At 51.2% G+C, this 21,840-nt stretch overlaps 1 protein-coding gene across 16 annotated transcripts in view; it reads right to left on the reverse strand.

The window, feature by feature from the left end:
- The window catches only part of FBRSL1 (fibrosin like 1), a 476,831-nt gene extending 456,341 nt beyond the window's left edge, over positions 1 to 20,490 (reverse strand). For all 16 annotated transcript variants that reach the window (XM_082066493.1, XM_082066491.1, XM_082066503.1 and 13 more), the window contains exon 1: positions 19,474 to 20,490. In XM_082066493.1, coding sequence (XP_081922619.1) covers positions 19,474 to 19,767 — 294 coding nt within the window. In that variant the 5' untranslated portion in view covers positions 19,768 to 20,490. The remainder of the gene's footprint in view (positions 1 to 19,473) is intronic.
- Between the last annotated feature and the right edge of the window lie 1,350 nt (positions 20,491 to 21,840).

The raw sequence follows: 21,840 nt of genomic DNA on the forward strand, positions 1-21,840 counted from the left end.
ATGTTCAGCAGCAAAAGACACTTTTCGCTCTTACAGCAAGAAAATTCACAGTCACTAAAGAGGTGGAGAGAAGACCCTTTTAGCAGGAACAGCCAAGAGATTGATTTGAGAACGAGAAAAAGCTCATTTTTACATAGTGAAAAGCTCTACCCCATGTAGTTATTTGTAGCTAGTAGTATGCACTGGATTTCCTGCCTTTATCACCACGACCATGAGCCTGTTTGTAATGTAAAGCTGCAAGTTACATGGCCAGTACCAGTGTCTGTTCCTTTATGCTCCATCTCCCAATTTTATCATAAACAAACACACAGCTTACAGTTGCCTATAAATTTCATCCTCAAACTCTCAGAACAAAACACCCTGTACTTTAATCTTAATGTACTTCCTATCAAAAAGATCCTGCATGTGGGGTTTACAACTACTAAGCAGCAGAAGTACTGCGAGATAAGTTATCCCTGTTCTACAGAAGAAACAGAGGGACAGAGATTAAATAACTCCTCTAGACAGGGAAAAAAGTGACTTGCCACAGTTTTCAACTCTGATTTTCCAGCCCCTTCAAGCTGTGCTGTAACCACTTCGGAGGGGGCTCTTCAGCAGCTACTGCAGAGAAAACGGCTGCAAAAATTAAATTTCACACACAGACTTAATAAAACTTACACACAGGACACGAAAAGCCTCATAAGTTTAAACAGCTCAGAGAACTTAAAACTAGGGGCTTGCACACCTGTAATTATTTGAAGAGCAGGTTTTACACAAACGCAGGAGCCGCGGCAGGCGCCGCTCTGCTCAAGGCAGCGCACGGGGCCGTCGGAGCCCGGCAAAGGAACTAACCGCGCTTTCCAAGAAATCTAAGACGGGTCCCACTACCTTAAGTGCATGAAAAAGAGAAAACTCACATGCTGATGCACACGTGTGCATGCATGTGCACTTGATGACAGCCGCTACACGATTAGCGTTTGGTGCAAAACAAGGACCTCCTCCAGCTGCCAGTGAAGGTGGGTAACGCTCCGGGGACAGGTGGATACAACCACCTCCTGGATGCGCCTGCTGACGTACAGTCTTATCAGTCTAAGATTTCACTGTCACTTACATGAAAATAAATACATAATTTCCTTAAAGTACTTCTCAACCTACAGTCTGTATTCAGAAGACTGCTGAATGCCTGACAAGGCATTTCACAGACCCTCGCAAAGGTCACGTTTATAAAACCTCTACCTCTCATTGAAAAAGGAAATGCTTAAGCACTTTAAAATTGGCATAGCAAGAAACTTGCATACAGATTAGCTCATTTATTTGCTATGATGTTGCAAGATACTGTTTTATTAGCTTAATTTGTCTTTAGCAGCACTGGAGACCAAGGTAACTACAGCTGAGTTGCTGGAGCTCGCACGCAAAGAAACGGCTTTTGAAAAAGTATCTTGTTATTCTTGCACTTGCAAACCGGTTTTTGTTTGTTTGGTTTTCAAAACTTGCTTATTTGAAGTAAATAAAGCCTTTAAAAAGCTAACTGGCTGTTGGCAAATATTTTAGACCGCTGCTCCACTTCAAAGACTCTTCATATCAGAGATTGCACAAAGTCCACAGCACGCTAAATCACGCAAAGCCCCGGCAGAAACAGAGCTTATGTTTAACCTACTACCAAAATTCATCTACTTGAATAATTAACAGTCTTCAAATTAAGATTCCACTCAGCTATCTAGGTGTACAATATTAAGTCTATTACCATTACCATTTGTTAATTTTCAGCACACCAGTGGAGCTGAGATCAAAATCAGAGAGCGGACCTGCAAACCCGGCACCAGCCAAGCCCGGGAGTTTAGATGCCGGCTCTGGCCAGGCGGGACCCCGGCCCGCTCGCCCCCCCCGCGGGACCCCGGCCCGCTCGCCCCCCCGGGCGGGACCCCGGCCCGCTCGCCCCCCCGGGCGGGACCCCGGCCCGCTCGCCCCCCGGGCCGCTCCGGCCAGGCAGGATCCCACCCTGCTCACCCCACGCCGCTCCCACTTATTTTCCCTTCTTTCCTCCAGCTCGTTTTATTTTGTTGCTGCTTTCACATCTCTTCTGAAGGCACCACAGCTCCAGCGAGCCCCCAGCGCGCCAACAACGCGTTCTCAAACCACGCAGCCGAGAACACCAGTACAACTGAAATCTGTGCTGCAGCTTCCAGGGAGCTGGGACCGCTTTACAGCTCTGTCAGATATCTAAAAAAAGAGAAAGGAAAAAAGCCTACAAGAGAAGTGAGCCATCTTGTTCCCTTTGAGTGCGAAAAGACTTTGAGAGCACAAAAAACAAAGCGGCTAATGGTAATTGGTTACACAGAAACTCTTGTCTGTGCGTTTTGCTTGCAGGGAGCACCAAGCGTACGAGACCAGAACACGACATCAGATCCACGTGAAATCCTGAGCCTAGTCTGCAAACCAGTTACCATGACTGCACATGCAAATCGGTCAGATAAAAGCCAGTCAGAGGAGTAATTGGCTATTTGGAGGTACAAAATGACTAATCTATCACAGCCACCACATAAGTGTTTTTTTTCCTCCACTTCATAATTGCGCCACTTAATTCTCTAAGTCCAACCTAATATTTCAGATGCAATACGGTACAGTAATTAGCGTAACGAAGCGGGAGGCAGGAGAACCCACGCTCCATCCAGGGCTCCACCACGAGTCCAGACCATCACCTGCGCCCTGCAGCGCCCAGCTGGACGTCACGGGACAGCTTCTAAAGGCGACCACGAAAAGGACACCCACACCCAGCAGCCTTACACACACCGTAAACCGCGCACCCTCCGCAGAAGCCTCAGAAGCCACCGGCGCTGAAAAGCCCCGCGTGGGTTGGCTGCACCTCCGCCGTGTCCCCAACGCCACCTGTGAGCCCAGGACAGGTCTCCTGAACATCGTGCTTCCAACAAGCGACTTCCAGCATCATTTTCCTGATGTTATCCAAACAGTACTTTCTGAAAATCATAACTTTGCAGAACTCTAGAAAAAGTTCAGCACAAGTATATAAACCCATCACCATTTAGTCTTTTGGTAACTACCCAGGTCCTCACAGCTAAGGCAGGAGCCAAGCATCAGTCATTTCTCCCCTCGTGCGGGAGGCAATGGAAATCAGTGACAATGAACTCCCTTACTGACAACAACAAAGACAAGCTAGCTTCAACTTTTACCTACCAAGATACCAACCATTTTCCTGCTGGAAGTTTTGATAATTTTCTTTTGGTGCCTTCTTCATGGGTTATTAAATCAACTAAGGCAGAATTTTAGAAGAACACAGGTGGCAAAGCAGAACAGGTCTGTATTAAACCTCACACCTTCAGACCGCAAGGATGCCATACCAGCGAGCTTTCGATAAACACTTCAATAAAGCAGCGAAGTTAAAGCCTTGAATATTCTCCTTTCTAGGCACAGAGCAAACGGATCAGTTGCTAGTAATTATTCACTTTCCCTATGCTTCGGGCATCCCCATCTGTGAAAAGGGCCTAATATCTTCATTAATCTAGACAGTAAGTGTTAAGCCCTACATAGGAGCCGATATACCACTGGAATATAATTTCTTCTGAGATTTATAATGAAATGTCATCCTCTGTTCATACTTTAATCCCAAAATACAAGTGTTTGACCTTAAAAAGCACATAAGCAAATCAACATAAACACCCGCACAAAGCTGTACCTGCTCATACCAAACCAACAGCCGCGCGCAGGGTGTAAAACAGTCTGTACATGTGAAACTAGAGGGGAAACCAAGGGAAAAAGACAGCCCTGCATCTGAGACTACCTCGTTGTGAGATTACTGAAAAGCCTGCGAGTTTATTATAGTTCCACTGCAAGTCCATGTCCTTGGAGCGGGAGCCCGGGGCGTCCCCAGCTGTCCCAGACGGCCCCGGCTCCTGCGGTTTCCTCCCATGCACTTCGGGCAGCGCTTTCCCGCCTTCCCTCCGGGCCTGTTGCCATGACCCACATGCACCGCTGGCGATGGCATCTGGTGTGCACGCTCAGACCTAAACCCTCTGCCCAATGTGCTAATGGCAACCCCTTCCCACACACGACCTCCGATGGCACCATTTGACAAGGTCAATGGCTACAGTGCCACAGAGGTTACTTATGCTCGCTGAAGTCTCCGACGTGCACACAAGAGTGTCCCTCCCCCTCTTTTAATGCAATTAAATGCTTTTTATTTAGAAAGTTGCACAGTTTATGTGCAATTTTCTCACCCTCCCCACACAGCCAGCCTCCATTAAAACCATTTTGGGCAGCAGAGTCAGGGTTTAGCTGGGCTGAAACACTGATCTTATCCTCCTGACACTTTCTTCAATCCCTCCGTGGGATTACAGTGGGGAAAATGACACTGATGAGAAGAGCTGCTTCTTCCCCCGCTCTTTGCATTTAATATCCAATACGGGCTTCTCCTCCGTACAGGGCATGTAGAGAAACAGCTCAGAAAGATGGGAGAAGAAAAGGACAGAAGGCCAAAAAGAAAGAATTCTTGTGTAAACTGAGCTATAAAGGCCATTTACAGACTAAACTACTTTTAACCTTCTGCCATCAAAAGCATTAGATACCTCTGCACTCCAAGCACCCCACCAAGCGCACACAAAAGCTTGTCTCTTCTTTCTCTCTGTCACGTTGAAACTAATCAGTGAAAACAAGGTAGGAACTGGGTTTTCAGAGCAATTAAATTGCAAGCGAGGTTTGATCTTTCCAAGTAATCCCTTCTATGCTCAGCCACTCCCCAGCACCCCATATCTGACCACATCATCCCAACCTCATGCGCTTAACAGAGACCAGAGTCATTCCAGCACCACCATCATTTTACACCATTAATTTCAGTGGACCCCTAACTTAAAAGACGACCTAAAATATGGAAAGAACACGTAGCTATAATCCTGCTACAAAGGCTGAGGCTGTGTTTTCAGGGTTTCTTTAATCAATATGCATCTGCTCGGCACCCTCCCTCCCCTGTGCCAGAAGGGCATTGCACAGCCGTGCAGCAGAGCCAGACCAGGGAACCAGGGAATTCGTTTTCCTGGCAGCATAAATGCTAACGCTGGCACAAGGGAGGCAATCGGGACCAGCAGCAGGGCAGGAAAGGACCATACTTATGTCAGATTAAAGTGGTCATAGCCCCAGCTTCCTCTCCCTGTTTCTGCAAGTGTGGGAAATACCAAGCAGGACAGACAACCGAGTCATTTAGCTTTGCAAAGGGGTGTCTGTCTAGATACAGAGCTATTTTCACTGCTTGTTTCTCCTGTCACCAGCTCCCTTTCATTTAAAAGAAACACAAGATTTGGCTGGAGGTATGAGGACCCCAGCAGCCACGTCCCCGGCCGCGCGTGCGGAGCAGAGGACACGGTGCTGCGAGGGGACGGCGGCGCAGGTCCTGCGTGGAACGGCGCTCACGTTTTCCCTGGCAAGGTAAACAAACCACACGGTACAAAGATTGAATGACTCCATGGAACAAAAGGGAAAATAAGGTCAAACTGGAAAAAAAAAAAAAAAAGAAAATGAAACAAGAAGCAGCTGAGATGAGAGAGATATGGCAGATACACACAGAGCAAAGCCCAACAGGCTGCTCGTCAGCTCTGGAGCTGAGCACATGGGAAAAAGCAGCATTTACTTCTTCCTCAACTGGAATGTTTGCATAATTGTCACTTTCAATTTTACATAATTCCCTTTCCTACATGTTTGCTTCGTGCCTGGGCCACCACGCATGAAATAAACCCCCGAACCAGAGCACGGCCTGTCTGCGCCACAGCCCCTACTGCATCCCCGCACCAGAGCACGGCCTGTCTGCGCCACAGTCCCTGCTGCATCCCTGCACCAGAGCACGGCCTGTCTGCGCCACAGTCCCTGCTGCATCCCCGCACCAGAGCACGGCCTGTCTGTGCCACAGTCCCTACTGCATCCCCGCACCAGAGCACGGCCTGTCTGCGCCACACGGTGCGAGATCGGCTTCCCGCGCAGTCCCTACTGCATTCCAAGAAGGTGCGAACAATGCTGTATCAGACCAAACAGATACCACCCCAGCCAGCAGGGGTTTGCCTATGCAAATTATCCAAAAACCATAAAGCTCAGTAAGTTATTACCTGAGCACTAACTGAACACGGTTCTTCCCTTCCCTCCGCGGGCACACCAAACGCAGGACAACACCACAACAAATAACTCAGGGGGAAGCGTTGGAGTGGCTTCTTCTGCCACTCCCACTTAAAATTACAAGCATGCACTTCGGGTATTGGTTCCATTTGCTTCACATTTAGTGCTGATACCCAGGTGCCCTATTAAAAAAAGCCTAGATACTGAAATTTCAACACTAATGAGGTCTTTTGGACACATATGCTGTTTAGAAAAAGAAGAGTAGGGGCAAAGAATGAATTTTCAACATTAAAACCAGTAGCACTGAGTAACTAGGCACACAAATTCTCATTTTTCATTTAAAAATAGAAACAAACCATTTCACTGACCAAAGTCCAAAGAGAACACAACACTTTCAGGCTGAACAAAACAGAAAACAGAAAGATTAAATGCTGTTAGACACAGATAAAGTCCATTCAGCTTTAAATCTTGACAACGTAGAAGAACTACGAAGTCTGAAAGAAACGTTCTGTATGTCACTGCAAAGGGTTTACATTGTAATTCAGCTGTAACCCAAGTTCCGACCTTCCTGACAGGTGCCCGCAGCCCCCAGAAACAGATGTGAGCATTCCTGGTTTGGCAGCTGCCGGGGAGGCACAAGCAACGGGATGTCGATTCACCCGTGGGGAAAACCTGCAGCCTATTTCGGTTCCTTTCACCAGCACCAGGAACATGTTGCAATACACCACCATTTACTCTCTTCAGAATGGCTCAATGTCCAAAGACACAAAGCCAGCCCATTTTCTTCCCATCTTTCTCAGCCGCAGCGCTGCCGGTACAGGGTTACACAGCCACGACTGCCGCCACCCCAGGGCGACCCTCCGCCACCCGCGCTCTGCTCCCCGCGTCAGAAAGGCCAGTCCTACACCACCGTTACCTCCTCCACAACCCCAAATATCTGCAAGGGGGCTCCAGGAATATTGCTTTAATATGCTACCCTTTGCATTCCTCCCCAGGTCCGTTCTTATTGGCATGCTTTCTGAGTCCGGGTTTGCGCTTCAGGCACAGACTCATTATTCCTACAATATTCAGCAGAGACCAAGTGAAGAATTACATTTTGCTTATGTTCTGAACCTCGCAAAGGTAATACTGGGAAAAACACCAGTGACTTCATCCACTAAACATTTATAAACAGGGAATGGGAATTTTAATGCACACAGGCACAAAAGGAGAGAGATGTAAAAGAACAAAACTAATTCATCTATCGCTCGAGACAAAAATCTATTCCCGCTCCTCTGCCCAGGCAAGAGCACTCAAACAGTGAAAATTCACCTACTGATAATTAGCAGAAAATCAGAACTACATTAAAAACCAAACCAAGAAATACTCCAAAGAAAGGCAGGCTTTGTGTACCTGCAGGAAACGCGCTGCCGGAACCTGCCCACCAGCCGGCCCCGATGCTGAATCACGTTCTGCATCAGCACCTCCCAGCGCTCCCCAAGAGCACCCCACGCCACGGCTGCGGAAAGGACACCGAGGGGCAGCAGCGCATCCCGCCACAGAACCGCTATATACACCAAATAATCTGATTTTAGATGCACAGCACATCGTACTTAACAGGTACATAAACACCAGCAGTTCACATCCTTTCTTCAAGTCAGATTAATATCCTTACAGGCTGTACCAACCTCACAACCAAAGTTGCAGAGCAGGATCATAGGACACGTCCTGGTTCGGGCCGGGTATCCCGGTGCCAAGCAGTCCACTGGAGACATGCAACCAGACACGCTGAGGCTGACCGCAAATATATTAGCAAAGAGCTATTTAGTAACAGTCACAGCTAGCTGACCTTCAGGCAGAAACTCAGTAACACGATGATGATGACATTCCTGGCCCTGGATTGTCTGCAGCATTTGTTTTGGCAGCGGAAAAGAAAATCCGCTGCTGTATTTTGACCAGGAAACCAGCAAAGACCGCACTGCTGTCCCCCAGGCAGGCTGGGACCCCCTCCCGGACACCCACACACGCTTTGTCACCCGAGCAACACAACAGGTGTCAATAATCAACAGAAACCATCTCCAAACCCGGCAGCACGGCCTGCTCGGGCTCAGGAGCAACGTGTGCCCACAGAGCAGGAGCCGCGTGAGCCCAGCGATGACAACCTGAGCTCCCCAGCGCAGGAACAGCAGCGATACGCGCCCAGACTCCACAACACGGCTCACGATAAGAAACCAAAGATGCTCTGTCTGGAAACAGCTTGCGTAAGCAGTTTGTTTCTTAAGAAAAAGACCAACTTCAGAAATAATTCTTGGGAACCCATCAAGAAAGCAAACTACAAATACTTGTTTATCTGAGGCCATCAACTGGGAGTTCACATTAGTTTACATTCATAGCCTCTGTTTTGGAAATGGCATGTTCTACACCTACCAAAACACAAGCTTGTTTTCTAGCTGAGGCAATCGGGTTTGATGATAACACTAGACTCTAGACAACCTCCTATGCAACAGCTGCTGAAAAGATCATCTTTTCTTGCAAAAAGCCTAATACTTGTAAAAATGACTTTGTAACAAGCATGGGAACCTTTTCTGAGCAAGCCCTGCAAGCACTTTTGCCGAGATGCAGATAAAACTTTAATTTCTAAGCCACATACCCTCTGTGACTCAGTGTCACCCAACGATGCGGAAGAGAAGTTGTGAGCTGTATGAAATCAAGTTACAGGCCACGTGCAGCCCAGACCTCCCATTTCTGTTCTTCCCCATACAAACAGCATCGGAAACCTCTGTGCCTGTATCAAAGTTGTCTCTCTAAAAAAGTGAAGTCAGCCCATCTCCATAGCAACAGAAAGGGGCTCAGGAAGCAGCTCAGCCCCGAGTGCCCATCGAGTACCTGCAGGGCCAGGTTGCAAACACAAATCCCAGCCCTCACTGCAGAACACACCGTGCGGGCTGCCCGAGAGCCTCGGCGGGGCTGAGCAGGGTTACCGGCTTGTTTGGTGGAATCAACAACATTACCATGCGCACACTGTAATGAACGTACCGACATCTGTGGAGTTTGATGGATGAGCTGATAGCAGACGAGTTATAGAATCCATCTGTTTGGAAAACCATTGTCAATTTCAGCTAAAAATCACATTAGCAAACTCATATCACAACTTGATACTATTTAGCTTCAAACTAGAATACCAGAATAAATGGTATTCTTTTTTCCTGGAGAGATCTTGTAAAATATCCAGTAACTCAACACTAACAGCAGTATGGCAGGTTCTTTTTTCTTTTTAAATGCACCGGGTGCTTTAGTCTGAGAAAAAAGGAAGGATTTTGCCTATCTTGCAACAAAACCTGTCTTGAGATATGGGCCTGTTCTGCACCAGGAGACTTTCTTAGTAAACGCATGAACAAGCGCTTCTATGAGAAGCACGATTATAAGTCCAGAGCGTCGGTAGGGACGGATGAAGCCCAGGAGAAGTCAGGGAGCCCCCAGCCAAGGCCTGTATTCAAACTGTAAGAGACAGAACTAGAGCTCAGGAAGAGCTGACGCTGAGCTCCCAGTCGCAGCGGCACCCAGAGCACAGCACACACGGGAGCCGCTGCCCGGCACGTCCCGCACCACACCAACCCGGCAGAAACATCTTGCTAACGCTTCACACAGCAAGACTTCTACTGGGGCCGCAAGTCACTGAAGTGACAAACAAGGCCAGAAGACACCGATACACACGCTTGTGCTCCATTGTAACACCCAGCACGTGGCCACGAGCAGCTCCGCAGGGCACTGTGCTCACACCCACGCAACACCCACCCCGGGAGCACCCGACCACGGACAGGAACGTCCCCATTCCCGCCCCACAACGCAGCCCAGCAGGAACGGTGAACGTCCCCATTCCCACCCCACAACGCAGCCCAGCAGGAACGGTGAACGTCCCCATTCCCACCCCACAACGCAGCCCAGCAGGAACGGTGAACGTCCCCATTCCCGCCCCACAACGCAGCCCAGCAGGAACGGTGAACGTCCCCATTCCCACCCCACAAGGCAGCCCAGCAGGAACGGTGAACGTCCCCATTCCCACCCCACAACGCAGCCCAGCAGGAACGGTGCTGTGGCTCTGGGAGCAGCTGTTTCATCACGGCTCTCCCATCTCCTCCCTCATTCCAACAGACCGGGGCTGAAAGACAGAGACGTTCCCTCCAGTTTCCCACGAGGTTCCCCAAGCGGAGAACCCGGGCTCCACCGGGTACCCAGCGATGGCCGCGGAAGGACCTGCCCAGCGCTCACAGAGGAAACTTGTGGCGGAATCAGAAAGAAAACCCCGTTATCTCAACTTCCGGACCCCTCTGCTAACCACCAGACCACAAAACACTTTTATTGTAGAATAACATAACAACAAATAGCTATTTTCTGTTAGCAGAAAACCCATTTGGCAGTTTTATTTGTGAAGATCCATTTTTACTCCAACTCTGCAGGTTCACAAGCCAGCCCTGTGACACGGCATAAACAGTTTCTCCCTCCTTTGCATGCCCCAGTTTTATTAAGTAATCCCCATAAAAGCAATTACTGAGCTTTGGACTGAAAAATAACTAGGAAAAAAAACAGACAGCAAATTCTGTATATCTTCATTTGCATACAGATTCCCTCCCTCCTCTGTTCTAAGGTTTTTGCCATGAGGTCTTTTATGTCTGTTTCAATAATCATATAATTATATGATTCCTAAAGTACACGCTGGCAACACTTCAGGGGATTTTAGTCATTACAGGTGACAAGACTTTTCTCTCATGTCTAATGCTCGCCAGGATTTCCTTCCACTTCACTCACGGATCAGATGAAACGCCAAGTGACACCCAAGCCCTGTCCCGGGTGGATTTGGGGGCGGCAGCCCTGTCCCTTCCCCAGCACAGACAGAGGGAAGCGGGCAGAACTGAACTGCAATCAACTTCAACCGGAACGAAGCATTTTTTCAATTAAGCAGCCCATCATTTTTCCCCAGGCACCACGTTCGACTCTTTTAATGGCTTTCACATTTTTTCTTTAATTTTACAATCTGGAAGAAATGCCAAGGTTCCATCAAGGACCAAGAACGCCATAATTCCATTTCTTCCAATGGTTGCAAGTTATTAACAAGCTGTCAAAACACCATAATTATTTTATATCAAGTTTGACTGATTCCATAAACATCTCTTAGCTGCATACTATCTGCAGCCTCGCTCCCCCTGAGTGCAAGTATGTGCTCGGGCTAAGTGGAATAAAGAAGCTGCACATCGTCTCTGACAGCAGCGCAAGAGGCATTTATGAGCCACCAAAAAATCCACAGCAATCATACATTTATTAGCCGATGCACTTGATGTCATTGTAAGGCTTGGGCCATTTCCTTCCCTAGAATTCCTTGGGGTTTTAGCTCCCCTGTACAAATAAGAGCTACCAGAAAAGAAACTGCAGCCTCGCCAACCAACAGGAGGGTTCCAAAGTGACCTCCGAGTCCATCGGCACAGCAGCCAGAAGCCCGAAATTACCATTTGTTTCCCAACTTGGGCTGCACTCCTCCTAACCTAAGCATCTCCTCACTAAGTACAGGCCACATCAGGGATACACTAACAGCAGAGTAAATCAGACTATATTTAAAATTGGGAAAAACAACACAAAAACACGCAACCAAACACCCCACCAATTACAGTCACATTTTTGTGATGCTGGAAAGAACATCTGTTGGAGAGAAAGATAACAACAGCACGATGTTATAAACTTCACGTTTAGACTACATGCACAAGTGCTATATATATATATATATTTTATTTTTATGATTATGATGATTATTATTTTTTACCAACTGCCTCTGTATGACACCCCGCTCGGAAGAGAGGCGGCGGGTTTGGACAGGAGAGGAGCCCGCACAGCCCCTGCCCCGCCAACAGTGCCCAGCAGTCCCCAAAATAGAACATTTGACTCCAAATTGCCATGTCTGTGTGGCACAACTATACATAGCCAGTACGAGATTAAAAAAGCTTTGCTCTGAGCACAAAGGGAGAGACAGGAATGGTGCCATAAGCCCATGTTTTGCAGCCAGTAGCACAGGGAAATCATTTTGATCCCTTCAATCCCCTTATCCATGCCAACCACAGACCTTGCAGATGCAACTTTTGTTCAAGTTTAGTCCCTTTTTGGCTTGAAGCAAGACAGAGCTACAAAGGGAGCACTCTCCATTCATCCTGGCTCGTGCGAGCGCTGCGCACACAGCTGCCCGTGCTCCTTCTCACCGGGTCTCCTGCACCTCTCACCCAGGCACTCAGTGCGAAGTGATTAAGCCGCAAAACCCGAGGAGCAGCTACTCAGCCGTCCTCAGGGCTGGGCACATCTGCCGCCCGGCCGCGCGGTCCGTACCTGCCCCGCTTTCACAACCGCTTGCACCAGAGGAACTGGACGGACAACTAAATGCAGGCTCTGCCTGGGCGGCTCGGGAGCTGTTTAACCCTCTCCTCCATTTTAAACATCAAGACCAATTCTCCTTTCAGCATCTGAACAGTATTCTAAACCGTTCACTAGTTTTGGAAAAGAGGCTGTTTTTCAAGGAGATGGAACGGGGCCAGTACAACGGCGCTCCAGCTCTCCTCCCCACGCGAGGAGCGCGGCCCGAGTGGCCACAGCCCCGACGTGCTGAGCGCAGCACAGCCACAACACACTTAAACAGCAAGAGCCACTTCACCTACAGAAAACCCTTTTACACCTTTACCCTGATAAACTGGAGGCATCAAAGCGCAGTGAATTGGAAATTGTTCTCACAGCTGGATGTTCGCATACAACTGATACAAAGACGCACATCCTCCATGCTGTATTTCAAATCTTCATTTAAAAAAAAATAATAATAATATCACAACAAGCAGGACACAGCGCTTCAGTTCTGCTGGTACTGTTTGCTCCAGCACCGGCTGCATCGCTGCAGACAAGGTACAGGATGTTCCCCAGGACCTGGGTCACCAGCGCAGACACCAGGGAGCTGAACAACACCCCCATTTCGGCAGCGCTTTCCCCAGCCACGGTGCACACGGGTTCAGGATCTACGTGTGCAAAGCCCGGCAGGTCTGGTGAAGGAAGGCAGGGAAGCAGCCTGCAGTATTCAACAGCCCTCACCAAGAACGGAGCAGGACAGAAACACCCACCCCAGCCCTTCGTACCACCGTGACTGTCTCCAGCCCAGATACTGTATGTCAGTACCTACAGGAACTCTCAAAGAGGCCCAGTTGTGCGACACAGCAGCCTCCTGCAGAGCAAGCAGGAACCTGCCAACGGCACACACAGAAACACGTCTCATCCTACCAGGCTCCCTTGTCCACTGCTATTTTCCCCGAAAGTAACACTGTCATAGTCAGGCTCATTCTGTGAAATAATCAAGATAAGTAATTACAAGTGCATCTTGTTAGCACACTGGAAAGACCGCAAAGTTTTCAGTACTTTCTAGACAACAAGTCAAATGCACTATTGCAAGCAAATATTAATTTGGATCCTACATCATCTAATATTTGGAAGAAGTGGAACAGTAATTTTATTACATCCCTTTTATCAGCAAATTGTATCTATGCATTGTACCTTTATTTCTTAAATATGACATATTCAAAAATTTTAATTAATTGTAATTCATCTTCTGAATTTCTCTGTGGTAGTTGGTCCACTTGGCACTGCAGCAAACTCATCCCAGGCTTCACCCCAGGCTTCAGAGTGCTGAAGAAAGGCTGGGCGGTCATGCTACAGGAAACTATACTGAAAACTGGCAAGATATTAAGAGGTCTTCCAAAAAACCCAAACGGACAGGGATGAGTGCAGCTTGAGCTAAAAATGGGACCTCGGGTAGGGAGTACAGTGATCCCTGAAACTGGCTGGGGTTTCACAGCGCAGTCTCAGGTAAGGAGTCCTTCCCCTCTCCCGCCGGCTCAGCACAGAGCGGGGCCCAGGCTGCGAGCATCACCCCGACACGGTCACCCTGGGCTGGGAGCAGCACCCCGACACGGTCACCCTGGGCTGGGAGCAGCACCCCGACACGGTCACCCTGGGCTGCGAGCAGCACCCCGACACGGTCACCCTGGGCTGGGAGCAGCACCCCGACACGGTCACCCTGGGCTGCGAGCAGCACCCCGACACGGTCACCCTGGGCTGCGAGCAGCACCCCGACACGGTCACCCTGGGCTGCGAGCAGCACCCCGACACGGTCACCCGCTCGCTCTCCTGTGCACAATCCACCCCTTGATCCCAGAATGTTTCTGTGATGAGGTAAAGAACTCCGGCTGCACGCAAAGAGCTGGATCCCTCCTCACCGCTGCCCAGCATGCGGCCATGGTTTGCAGGGAACCCAGAGCCCCTTGGGCCCTGGTCCAGCTGAGCAGATACCTCGGGCTTTCCAGAGCTCACTCCTGTTTTAGCTCCTAATTAACCACCTCTTGGTCCTTAACAACAACAAAAATACCTTAAGTGCCCACTTCAGACTAGATGCAAAAAAATCAACAGCTAGGAGAAGAAATCAATGGAGACTAACAAGCCTTTGGGAAAACCAAAAGGCATTTAGAGCACCATCCAGAAAATCATTAGCTTTCCTGAGGTTAAAAGCATTTTCTTTAAGGAATAACTGGCCATCAGAAACACTAACTTGACACATCATGACTTGTCAATTAAGTAGAAGGGGAAAATACTTCAAAATCGAGAAATTTGTTTTAAAACACAAGGCTAACTATGGAAAAAACTAAGCTGCAAGGTACATATACAGAGATAGGACAAATAAATGAGAAGTTACATAGCTAGGTCAATGGAACTAGCACAAAAGCTTTGGAACAGGAAGCTGCAGTTAAATACACTGGTTTTCTTATCAATGAGAGATCAGAGCAACAGCAACAGCACAGTGTACACCGCACATGTGAAACCAGCCTTATCAAGATAACAGCTGAGGAACTTATGGATTCTGTCCAGAAGTCTGCTGTCACCACCGGCCTTCCCAGGCCCTGCTGCACTCAGGTGCAAACGGCGGAGGAGGGACTGTCACCCAGCACCCCGAGCTCCGCACACGAACCAAAGGCAGAGCGGGCAAAGCATTAACCTGCTCCGGAGGCGCCAGCTGCGCCGGGCCCGGTTTGGCTGGGGAGGGCAGCGCCACCTCGACGACACGCACCAGGCCGCTCTGCAGCCGAGGGATCCGCTTCTGCACGACATCATGCGTGTTTGCGAGCGGATTCTCCGCAAGACTCTATAAATGGGTTAAACATCCCCAAAAAACCCACACGCACACACCGGGAAAGTTAAAATTTCCATACAGCGTTCCAAAGCTTTGCTGGAATCTGTAAAAATGATAAACAACAGCCAAAAAGAAAACACAACCCCTTGTCTTTACAACTACTTTGGGAGAACAATTGCTCTCAAAGATCGCATTCATTAACATTCTGATGAAGTTCCCTTTTAGCGCTGTTTTTCGTACTTGAAAGGAACAGCTATGATCAGAGAGAGCCCTCAACCACCGACTCACTCATTTAGACTCTCTCGCTCTGATTCACCAATCACCTTCAAGAATAATTAGCAGCTTCATCTGAACGTAATGAATATACACACATGCTCACGTACATACCATTCATTTCGGAAGGCGGCGAGAAATCCCCCGTTTCTCAGCCCGCCAGCTTTTCTGCCCCGGCCCGGAACCATCTCCCGGGCAGCCCCAGCACCCGCGGTCCCCAGCACCCGGGCCGGGGCGAACCGAGTGTCCAGGCTGGTACCTCCACAGTCACGCTCAGGAGACGGGTATTAAAAAACCCAAACAAACAAAAGCACAACAAACCCCCCGCACCCGTACCACCACTGCACACGCATCAGCTCACGCAACCTGAGTTGGAGCCGGATTTGTAGAAGCAGGTCCAGGGGAAGGAAGGGAAAGGGGAAGTTTCGGCGAATGCACAGAAAGGGGTTGTTGCTGCTGCTTTGTCTGTGGGCTCTTTTTTTTCCTTAATTGCTATCATCAGTTCTGTCTTTATGTGAAAGATGGTGGGACAGGGGACCTGTAAGCCAAGTCACAAGTATCAGAGAAACAAGACACGATATTTTCAGATGAGAAGTGCCAAAGGAAACATTGTCACAAGCAAAATCAAAATCCAGAATGCTAAAAATAAATAAATAAATCAATCACACCAAAGAGCTAAAGAGGAATTCACAAAGCCATCCCTCAGCATTAGCCTTAAATTGCTCATAGCCCCAGGTCAACATAAAGGGAAAATAGAGATATATTCTGCAAAGCACTCCTTATTTACAGGAACACCAGTGGTGAGAATTTTCTGCAGTGTGGAAGGGGAATTCACAATATTTTGAGATTAAAAGAACAATAAAAACCACCTCACCTCTCCCAACGCTCCTGCCATTCAGTTCTGCCTAAGCACTGAGAAATTTCATTTCCAAGGGGAAGCCCAAGGCTTAGCGAGCCTATTAAATGTAACCACAGATCTCTGCAACATCAAGTCACAAACAAACCCAGAACACAAGAAGGATCACAACCAGCGGCCACATACGCAACAAAAGCTCCTTTTAGGATTAGAATTAAATAAAGCAGACTTTCTTAGTTCAGTATTGTTTCTGCACTGCATACTGACTTTTATTCTTTCTACTCCCTCATGAACATGGAAGGTTTCAATTCTTATTTATTTTCCAAACATCACCACAGCAGATTTTAAGTACTCTTAGAAAACACACACACACTGAAAGGCAAATACCCTCCAAAGCAGAAGAAAACCACCTGCTGCAACTCGCTTCACTAGAGAACACAGCTCCACACCACGCAAAACCACCTTCCTTCCAGTTTCAGCCATTTACACGGGCAAATGTTGACTTACAGTAGTTTTGCCTCAATAGTCCTCCCTTCTCTGGCTGCTGCATCAAACCCGCGCATGGCCAGCGGCACCCTCCGCGGAAAAATCCACACAAAGCAGACGAGTTTCTTCTTTTTAAGGTCACTGGGACTTACAGAATGCACATGGTCATCGGGGCCCTCTGAGAACCTGGAGCACAATAGATCTCCTGGTTCAGCACCTGAAGGGAACAGGTGAATTCAATTCCCAGGTGCCAGGGAGCTGAGCTGCACGCTCTCCTGCATGCTGGGAAATCAATTAATTTCAGGTGGTGCTGAAGTGTTTTGCAGGAGTTTGGAAGGGGACGGTTTTGTAAAGACTTGTACATAATTTTTTTTTTTTTTAAAGTAAAACCAGAAGCGCCTCAACAGAATAAGGTACTTTGGGTGGCAGAAGTTTAAGGTCACCTTCTATCCTCATGCACCCTATTATCAAGGTTATAGTTTGGTTGATTTGATCACAAAGCTCACCCCATTTGAAAAGCCTGGAGCTTTCCCCACCAGCCCTGGAGGGACTGCGCTATCATTTGAATTCTATTTCCTTATAATGTGCTCATCATGGTAGAAAATTTCTACAGGAAGATGAATTTTACTTTCTTCGCTGACAGCTCAGTAGAGACTCGGGGGTTTAATTGCACCTATCTGCTGATGCACAGTTGACTAAGAGCACAGCCAAGAAAAAAACCAAAAAGATACAGGTCTGCAGCTTGTTTTAGAGGCACACAAAAGCAGATCGCTCCTCATTATCGGTTCTGCGTAGACAAAGTAGCTGGCGTTCCTGTCAGGACAACACCCCACAAACGATACAGCGAGAGGCCAAAGAACAGCCACCTCCAGCCAACACGGGTCACCTTCCCAGCCCGGCACCTCCGCATCTGCTGCAGGGGCTGCCGCGCTCACCGACCCCCTGGAGCGAGGCCCAGGCTCCCGCGCGCAGCTCCCGCGGTCCGACAGCCGGGCAGGTGGCCCAGGCCCCAGCTTCCCCTGTCCGACAGCCGGGCAGGTGGCCCAGGGCCCAGCTTCCCCTGTCCGACAGCCGGGCAGGTGGCCCAGGGCCCAGCTTCCCCTGTCCGACAGCCGGGCAGGTGGCCCAGGGCCCAGCTTCCCCTGTCCGACAGCGGGGCAGGTGGCCCAGGGCCCAGCTTCCCCTGTCCGACAGCCGGGCAGGTGGCCCAGGGCCCAGCTTCCCCTGTCCGACAGCCGGGCAGGTGGCCCAGGGCCCAGCTTCCCCTGTCCGACAGCGGGGCAGGTGGCCCAGGGCCCAGCTCCCACTGTCCGACAGCGGGGCAGGTGGCCCAGGGCCCAGCTTCCCCTGTCCGACAGCGGGGCAGGTGGCCCAGGCCGCTGCCGACACCTCCGCGGGAGCACAGGGACCACCTCCGGCACTTCGAGAAGTTGGTTCCACGAGCAGAGCGCTCCCGATGGCCACGAAGCCACCCGAGGCCTGCGTGGCAGGAGGGGCGGGCTGAGGAGCCCACAGACCAAATGGGATCTCAAAGCCTGAGCAAAGATGCCAGAGATCCCAGGGCAAACCTGAGATGATTCATTAGCCTGCACAGAACCCTCCATCACCGTAACGCAGATCAACAGATACTCGAGTGACAGGAAATCTGAAGTAGGGGGAGCACCCAAAACTTTGTGCATGTTTTTACCACGGTGTGTCAACGACAGTGGGCAAAGGCACCAGCATTGCTCACATTTACCAGGAATACAAGTTATTATACCCATCAAGTGACTCGTCAGGGGCTTTCTCTCAACAACCCACTTTCTCCCCTCACACACAAACAAAACAAAAATCAAAAGCCAAAGTCTTAGTTTGTCAATGCTCCTCTAAAAATATTAAATTTCCTGCTCTGCTTAACTTAGCTCAGACAAGGCAGGCAGTATTTGCTCAGCAAATATTGTTTGTAATAAGTTAGACAAGCAATATTTTTTGCCAGCCTATTAACACCAGAAAAATATGTACAGTCAACAAGAGATGAAGAATTTGCTCAATTACTTCAAAAATGGGAATTACAACCAAGGGATTATTATCCATTTAAACATCTCTTTTCCACAAAATGTCAAACACTAGCCATTTGCTAACAATCTCCGGAGACAGACAGAGTAACATTTTGGCAATGCAAACACAAACTCCTCGAGCCGAGCAGGGGGGGAGGAAAGGGGGTGTGGGGGCGGGAGGGGGAAACTCCACCATTCACAACAATCCCGGACCATCCCAACACGCCAGGAATATTCTGCAGCCCTCCGCCAGCCAATTAAAACCCCAAACAAACATTTGACTTGCCCTAAGTGCTAGCTAACACCAGCCGGAGGGAGCGGGGGGGCTCGGGGGGTGTGCAGCAAGTTGCCAGCGGGGCTGCGAGCACCGGGCTGGCTCGCCACCCTCCTGACCGCAGCCCCGAGATCCCTCCGGGCTGACACCAGGATTAATGCACATTAATTGCTATTTGCAAAATTCAGCAGCCTGAAAGCGCCGCGCTTCCTTTTTCTCCTTCCTCTCCCCCACCCCCCGCTCGGCAGGAGGGACGAGCCCCCGGCCCCTCCGCTCTTACCTCCAGCGCTTCCAGGGTGTTGAAGCTGGCTATGGCGAAGCCATCGATCAGGTCCTCCTCCTGGGAGCTGGACTCGCGGCGGCGGCGGCGCGGGGGCCGCGCGGCGCGGGCGGCGGGCGGCGGGCCCCGCGGGGCGGTGCAGTTCTGGCCGCCGTTCTCCTTGCCGGGGCTCGGCTCCTTGTCGGAGCCCGAGGACGGGCTCTGGTTCCGCGGGTCGCGGGCCGCCGCCTCCCGCCGCCGCACGCGGTCCCGCTGCGACCTCGACCTCCGGCTCTGCCGGATTTTCCCATCCATCGCCGAAGAAGCAGCAAATCAAAAAAATTTTAAAACAGTAATAATCAAAATAATTAAAAATTGGGAAAAAAAAAAAAAAAAATGAGAAGGCCGGGCGCGGGGGGGGTGTGGGGGCGGGGGGGACGCGGCGGGGGGAGAGAGAAAAGTCGCCCCCCTCCAACTCACCGCTTCCCCTCTCCAAACCCCGGAGCCCTTAAAAATTATAATAATAATAAAAAAAAATTCAACAACAACAACAACAAAAAATCCTGCTGTTCAGAGCCTCGGATCCAGGGCGATGATAATCCACAGAGCAAGGCTGGGTGGCGGTGGTGGTGGGGCGAGCGGCACACACACACAAAAAATATTAAATCCACGGAATGACCTTGACAAATTTCCACCCCCCGCCCCCCCACCCCCCAAAAAAAGCAGAGACGGGAAGAGGAGGGGAGGAAAAAAAAAAAGAGGGGGGGGGATATATCTGGATCAGGACGAGGACACCTCGGATTCACTCGGCGCGGAAGAGAGAGGCAGATCCAGGAGGCTCGACCCAGCTCGGGATAATCCAGGCGCGGCGCCCCCTCCCCGGGGGCAGCGCCGCTCCGGGGCCCCGCTCCGGCCGCCGCGCTCCGCGCCGGGGGGGCCGCCGCCGCCGCCGCGCTCGCCGCCCAACTTTCTTGCCGCGGAGCGAGCGAGACAATCCCTGGGCAGCCCCCGCCGCCGCCCGTCGCCGCCCGCCGCCGCCGACCCCTCCTCGCCGGGCGCCGCCGGCGGCTCGCAGCCCCCCCCGGCGCGGCGCGGCTCCCCCGCCGCCGCCCGCTGCCGGATGGCGCTCGCCCGCCCGCCCCAGCCCGGCCGCCCGCGGCGCAGCCCCGGCCCCCAGCAGCCGCTCAGTCGGCGCTGCCCGGATGCCGCCCCATTCTCCCCGAGCTGGGACGCGGCGCTAGCACCGCCCGGCCGGCCGCGCATGAGCAGGGCTGCCAGCTGCGCGTCATTCCCCGGCGCAGGCCCGGCCGTGCCCCCGGCCCCCCCTTCCTCCTCCTCCTTCCCGCCCCGCGCCGCGCACCGCCCACCGGCGCGGCCCAGCGGGAGCGGGGCGGGGGCCTGGGCCCCGCCGCCGGGAAAAGTTTCCCCGGGCCCGGCTCCCGCAGCGGCCCTGCCCCGCTCCGCGCCGCGGGGCTGCTGGAGCCCCCGGAAATGGAGGGGGCACCGCCGGCAGAGCCGCGGGGCGGCGGGGGGGGCTGCCGGGAGCCAGGGGCGAGCGGAGGGGACAAGGGGCGACCTGGGGACAAGCAGGAGGAGCAGGTCAAGCTGCGGGATGGGCTGGAGGTTAAATGGTGAACCGAGGGACGAGGGGTGGGTTGGGAGTCGCGGGATGAGCCGGAGACAAGGAACGAGCTGAAGGATGAGTTGGGGGCTGAATAATGAGCTGCAAGACAAGGGACAGGCCGAGGGGTGAGCTGGGGGTCTGGGACAACCCAAGGGACATGGGAAGAGCTGAGGGATGAGCCAGGGCACAATCTGGGGAGCAAGGGACAGGTTCGGGGACAAGCTGGTGATGAGGGCGCAGGGGCAGCGCAGCTGAGCACCCGGGGCTGTGGGTGCGACATGGGGCGGCGCAGGGGGCTGCGGGGAACGCCAGGGTCCTGGAGACGGAGGCAGGAGACCCTTCCCTTTCGTTACCCCATTCCTCATCGTCCCCAGCCGTCCATCTTGCCATCTTGGGCTCTGCAATGCAGGAGGGGGCTGCATTTCCCTTCTTGTTTCCCTGCTGATTCGGGCCCTCTCCTCACTCCAGGATCAGTTTGTCCAAGGCTTGGTCCCTGGGAACTTCCCTGGAAACGGACCAGCTCGGTGGCCGACAGAGCAGCTGTGCCATGCCCAGCCCCAGGGACGGCGGGGGGGGTGCGCCTGGATCAGGCCCCAGCAAAGAGCACCGGTTGTCCCACATATCGCAATGGTAGCAGGACCTAATCCTGCTGTTATCATCTTTTATTGCATGCAGTCAGATATTGCTGCATGTTCCCATCACCCCTGCGTGCTCCCTTCCTTGTGCATGGCTGGCTTTGCTCCATTTGCCTGACTTGGCTTCAT

Source organism: Streptopelia decaocto (genome assembly GCF_964273445.1).
Source record: "Streptopelia decaocto genome assembly, chromosome: 15".
Classification (NCBI taxonomy): Eukaryota; Metazoa; Chordata; class Aves; order Columbiformes; family Columbidae; genus Streptopelia; species Streptopelia decaocto.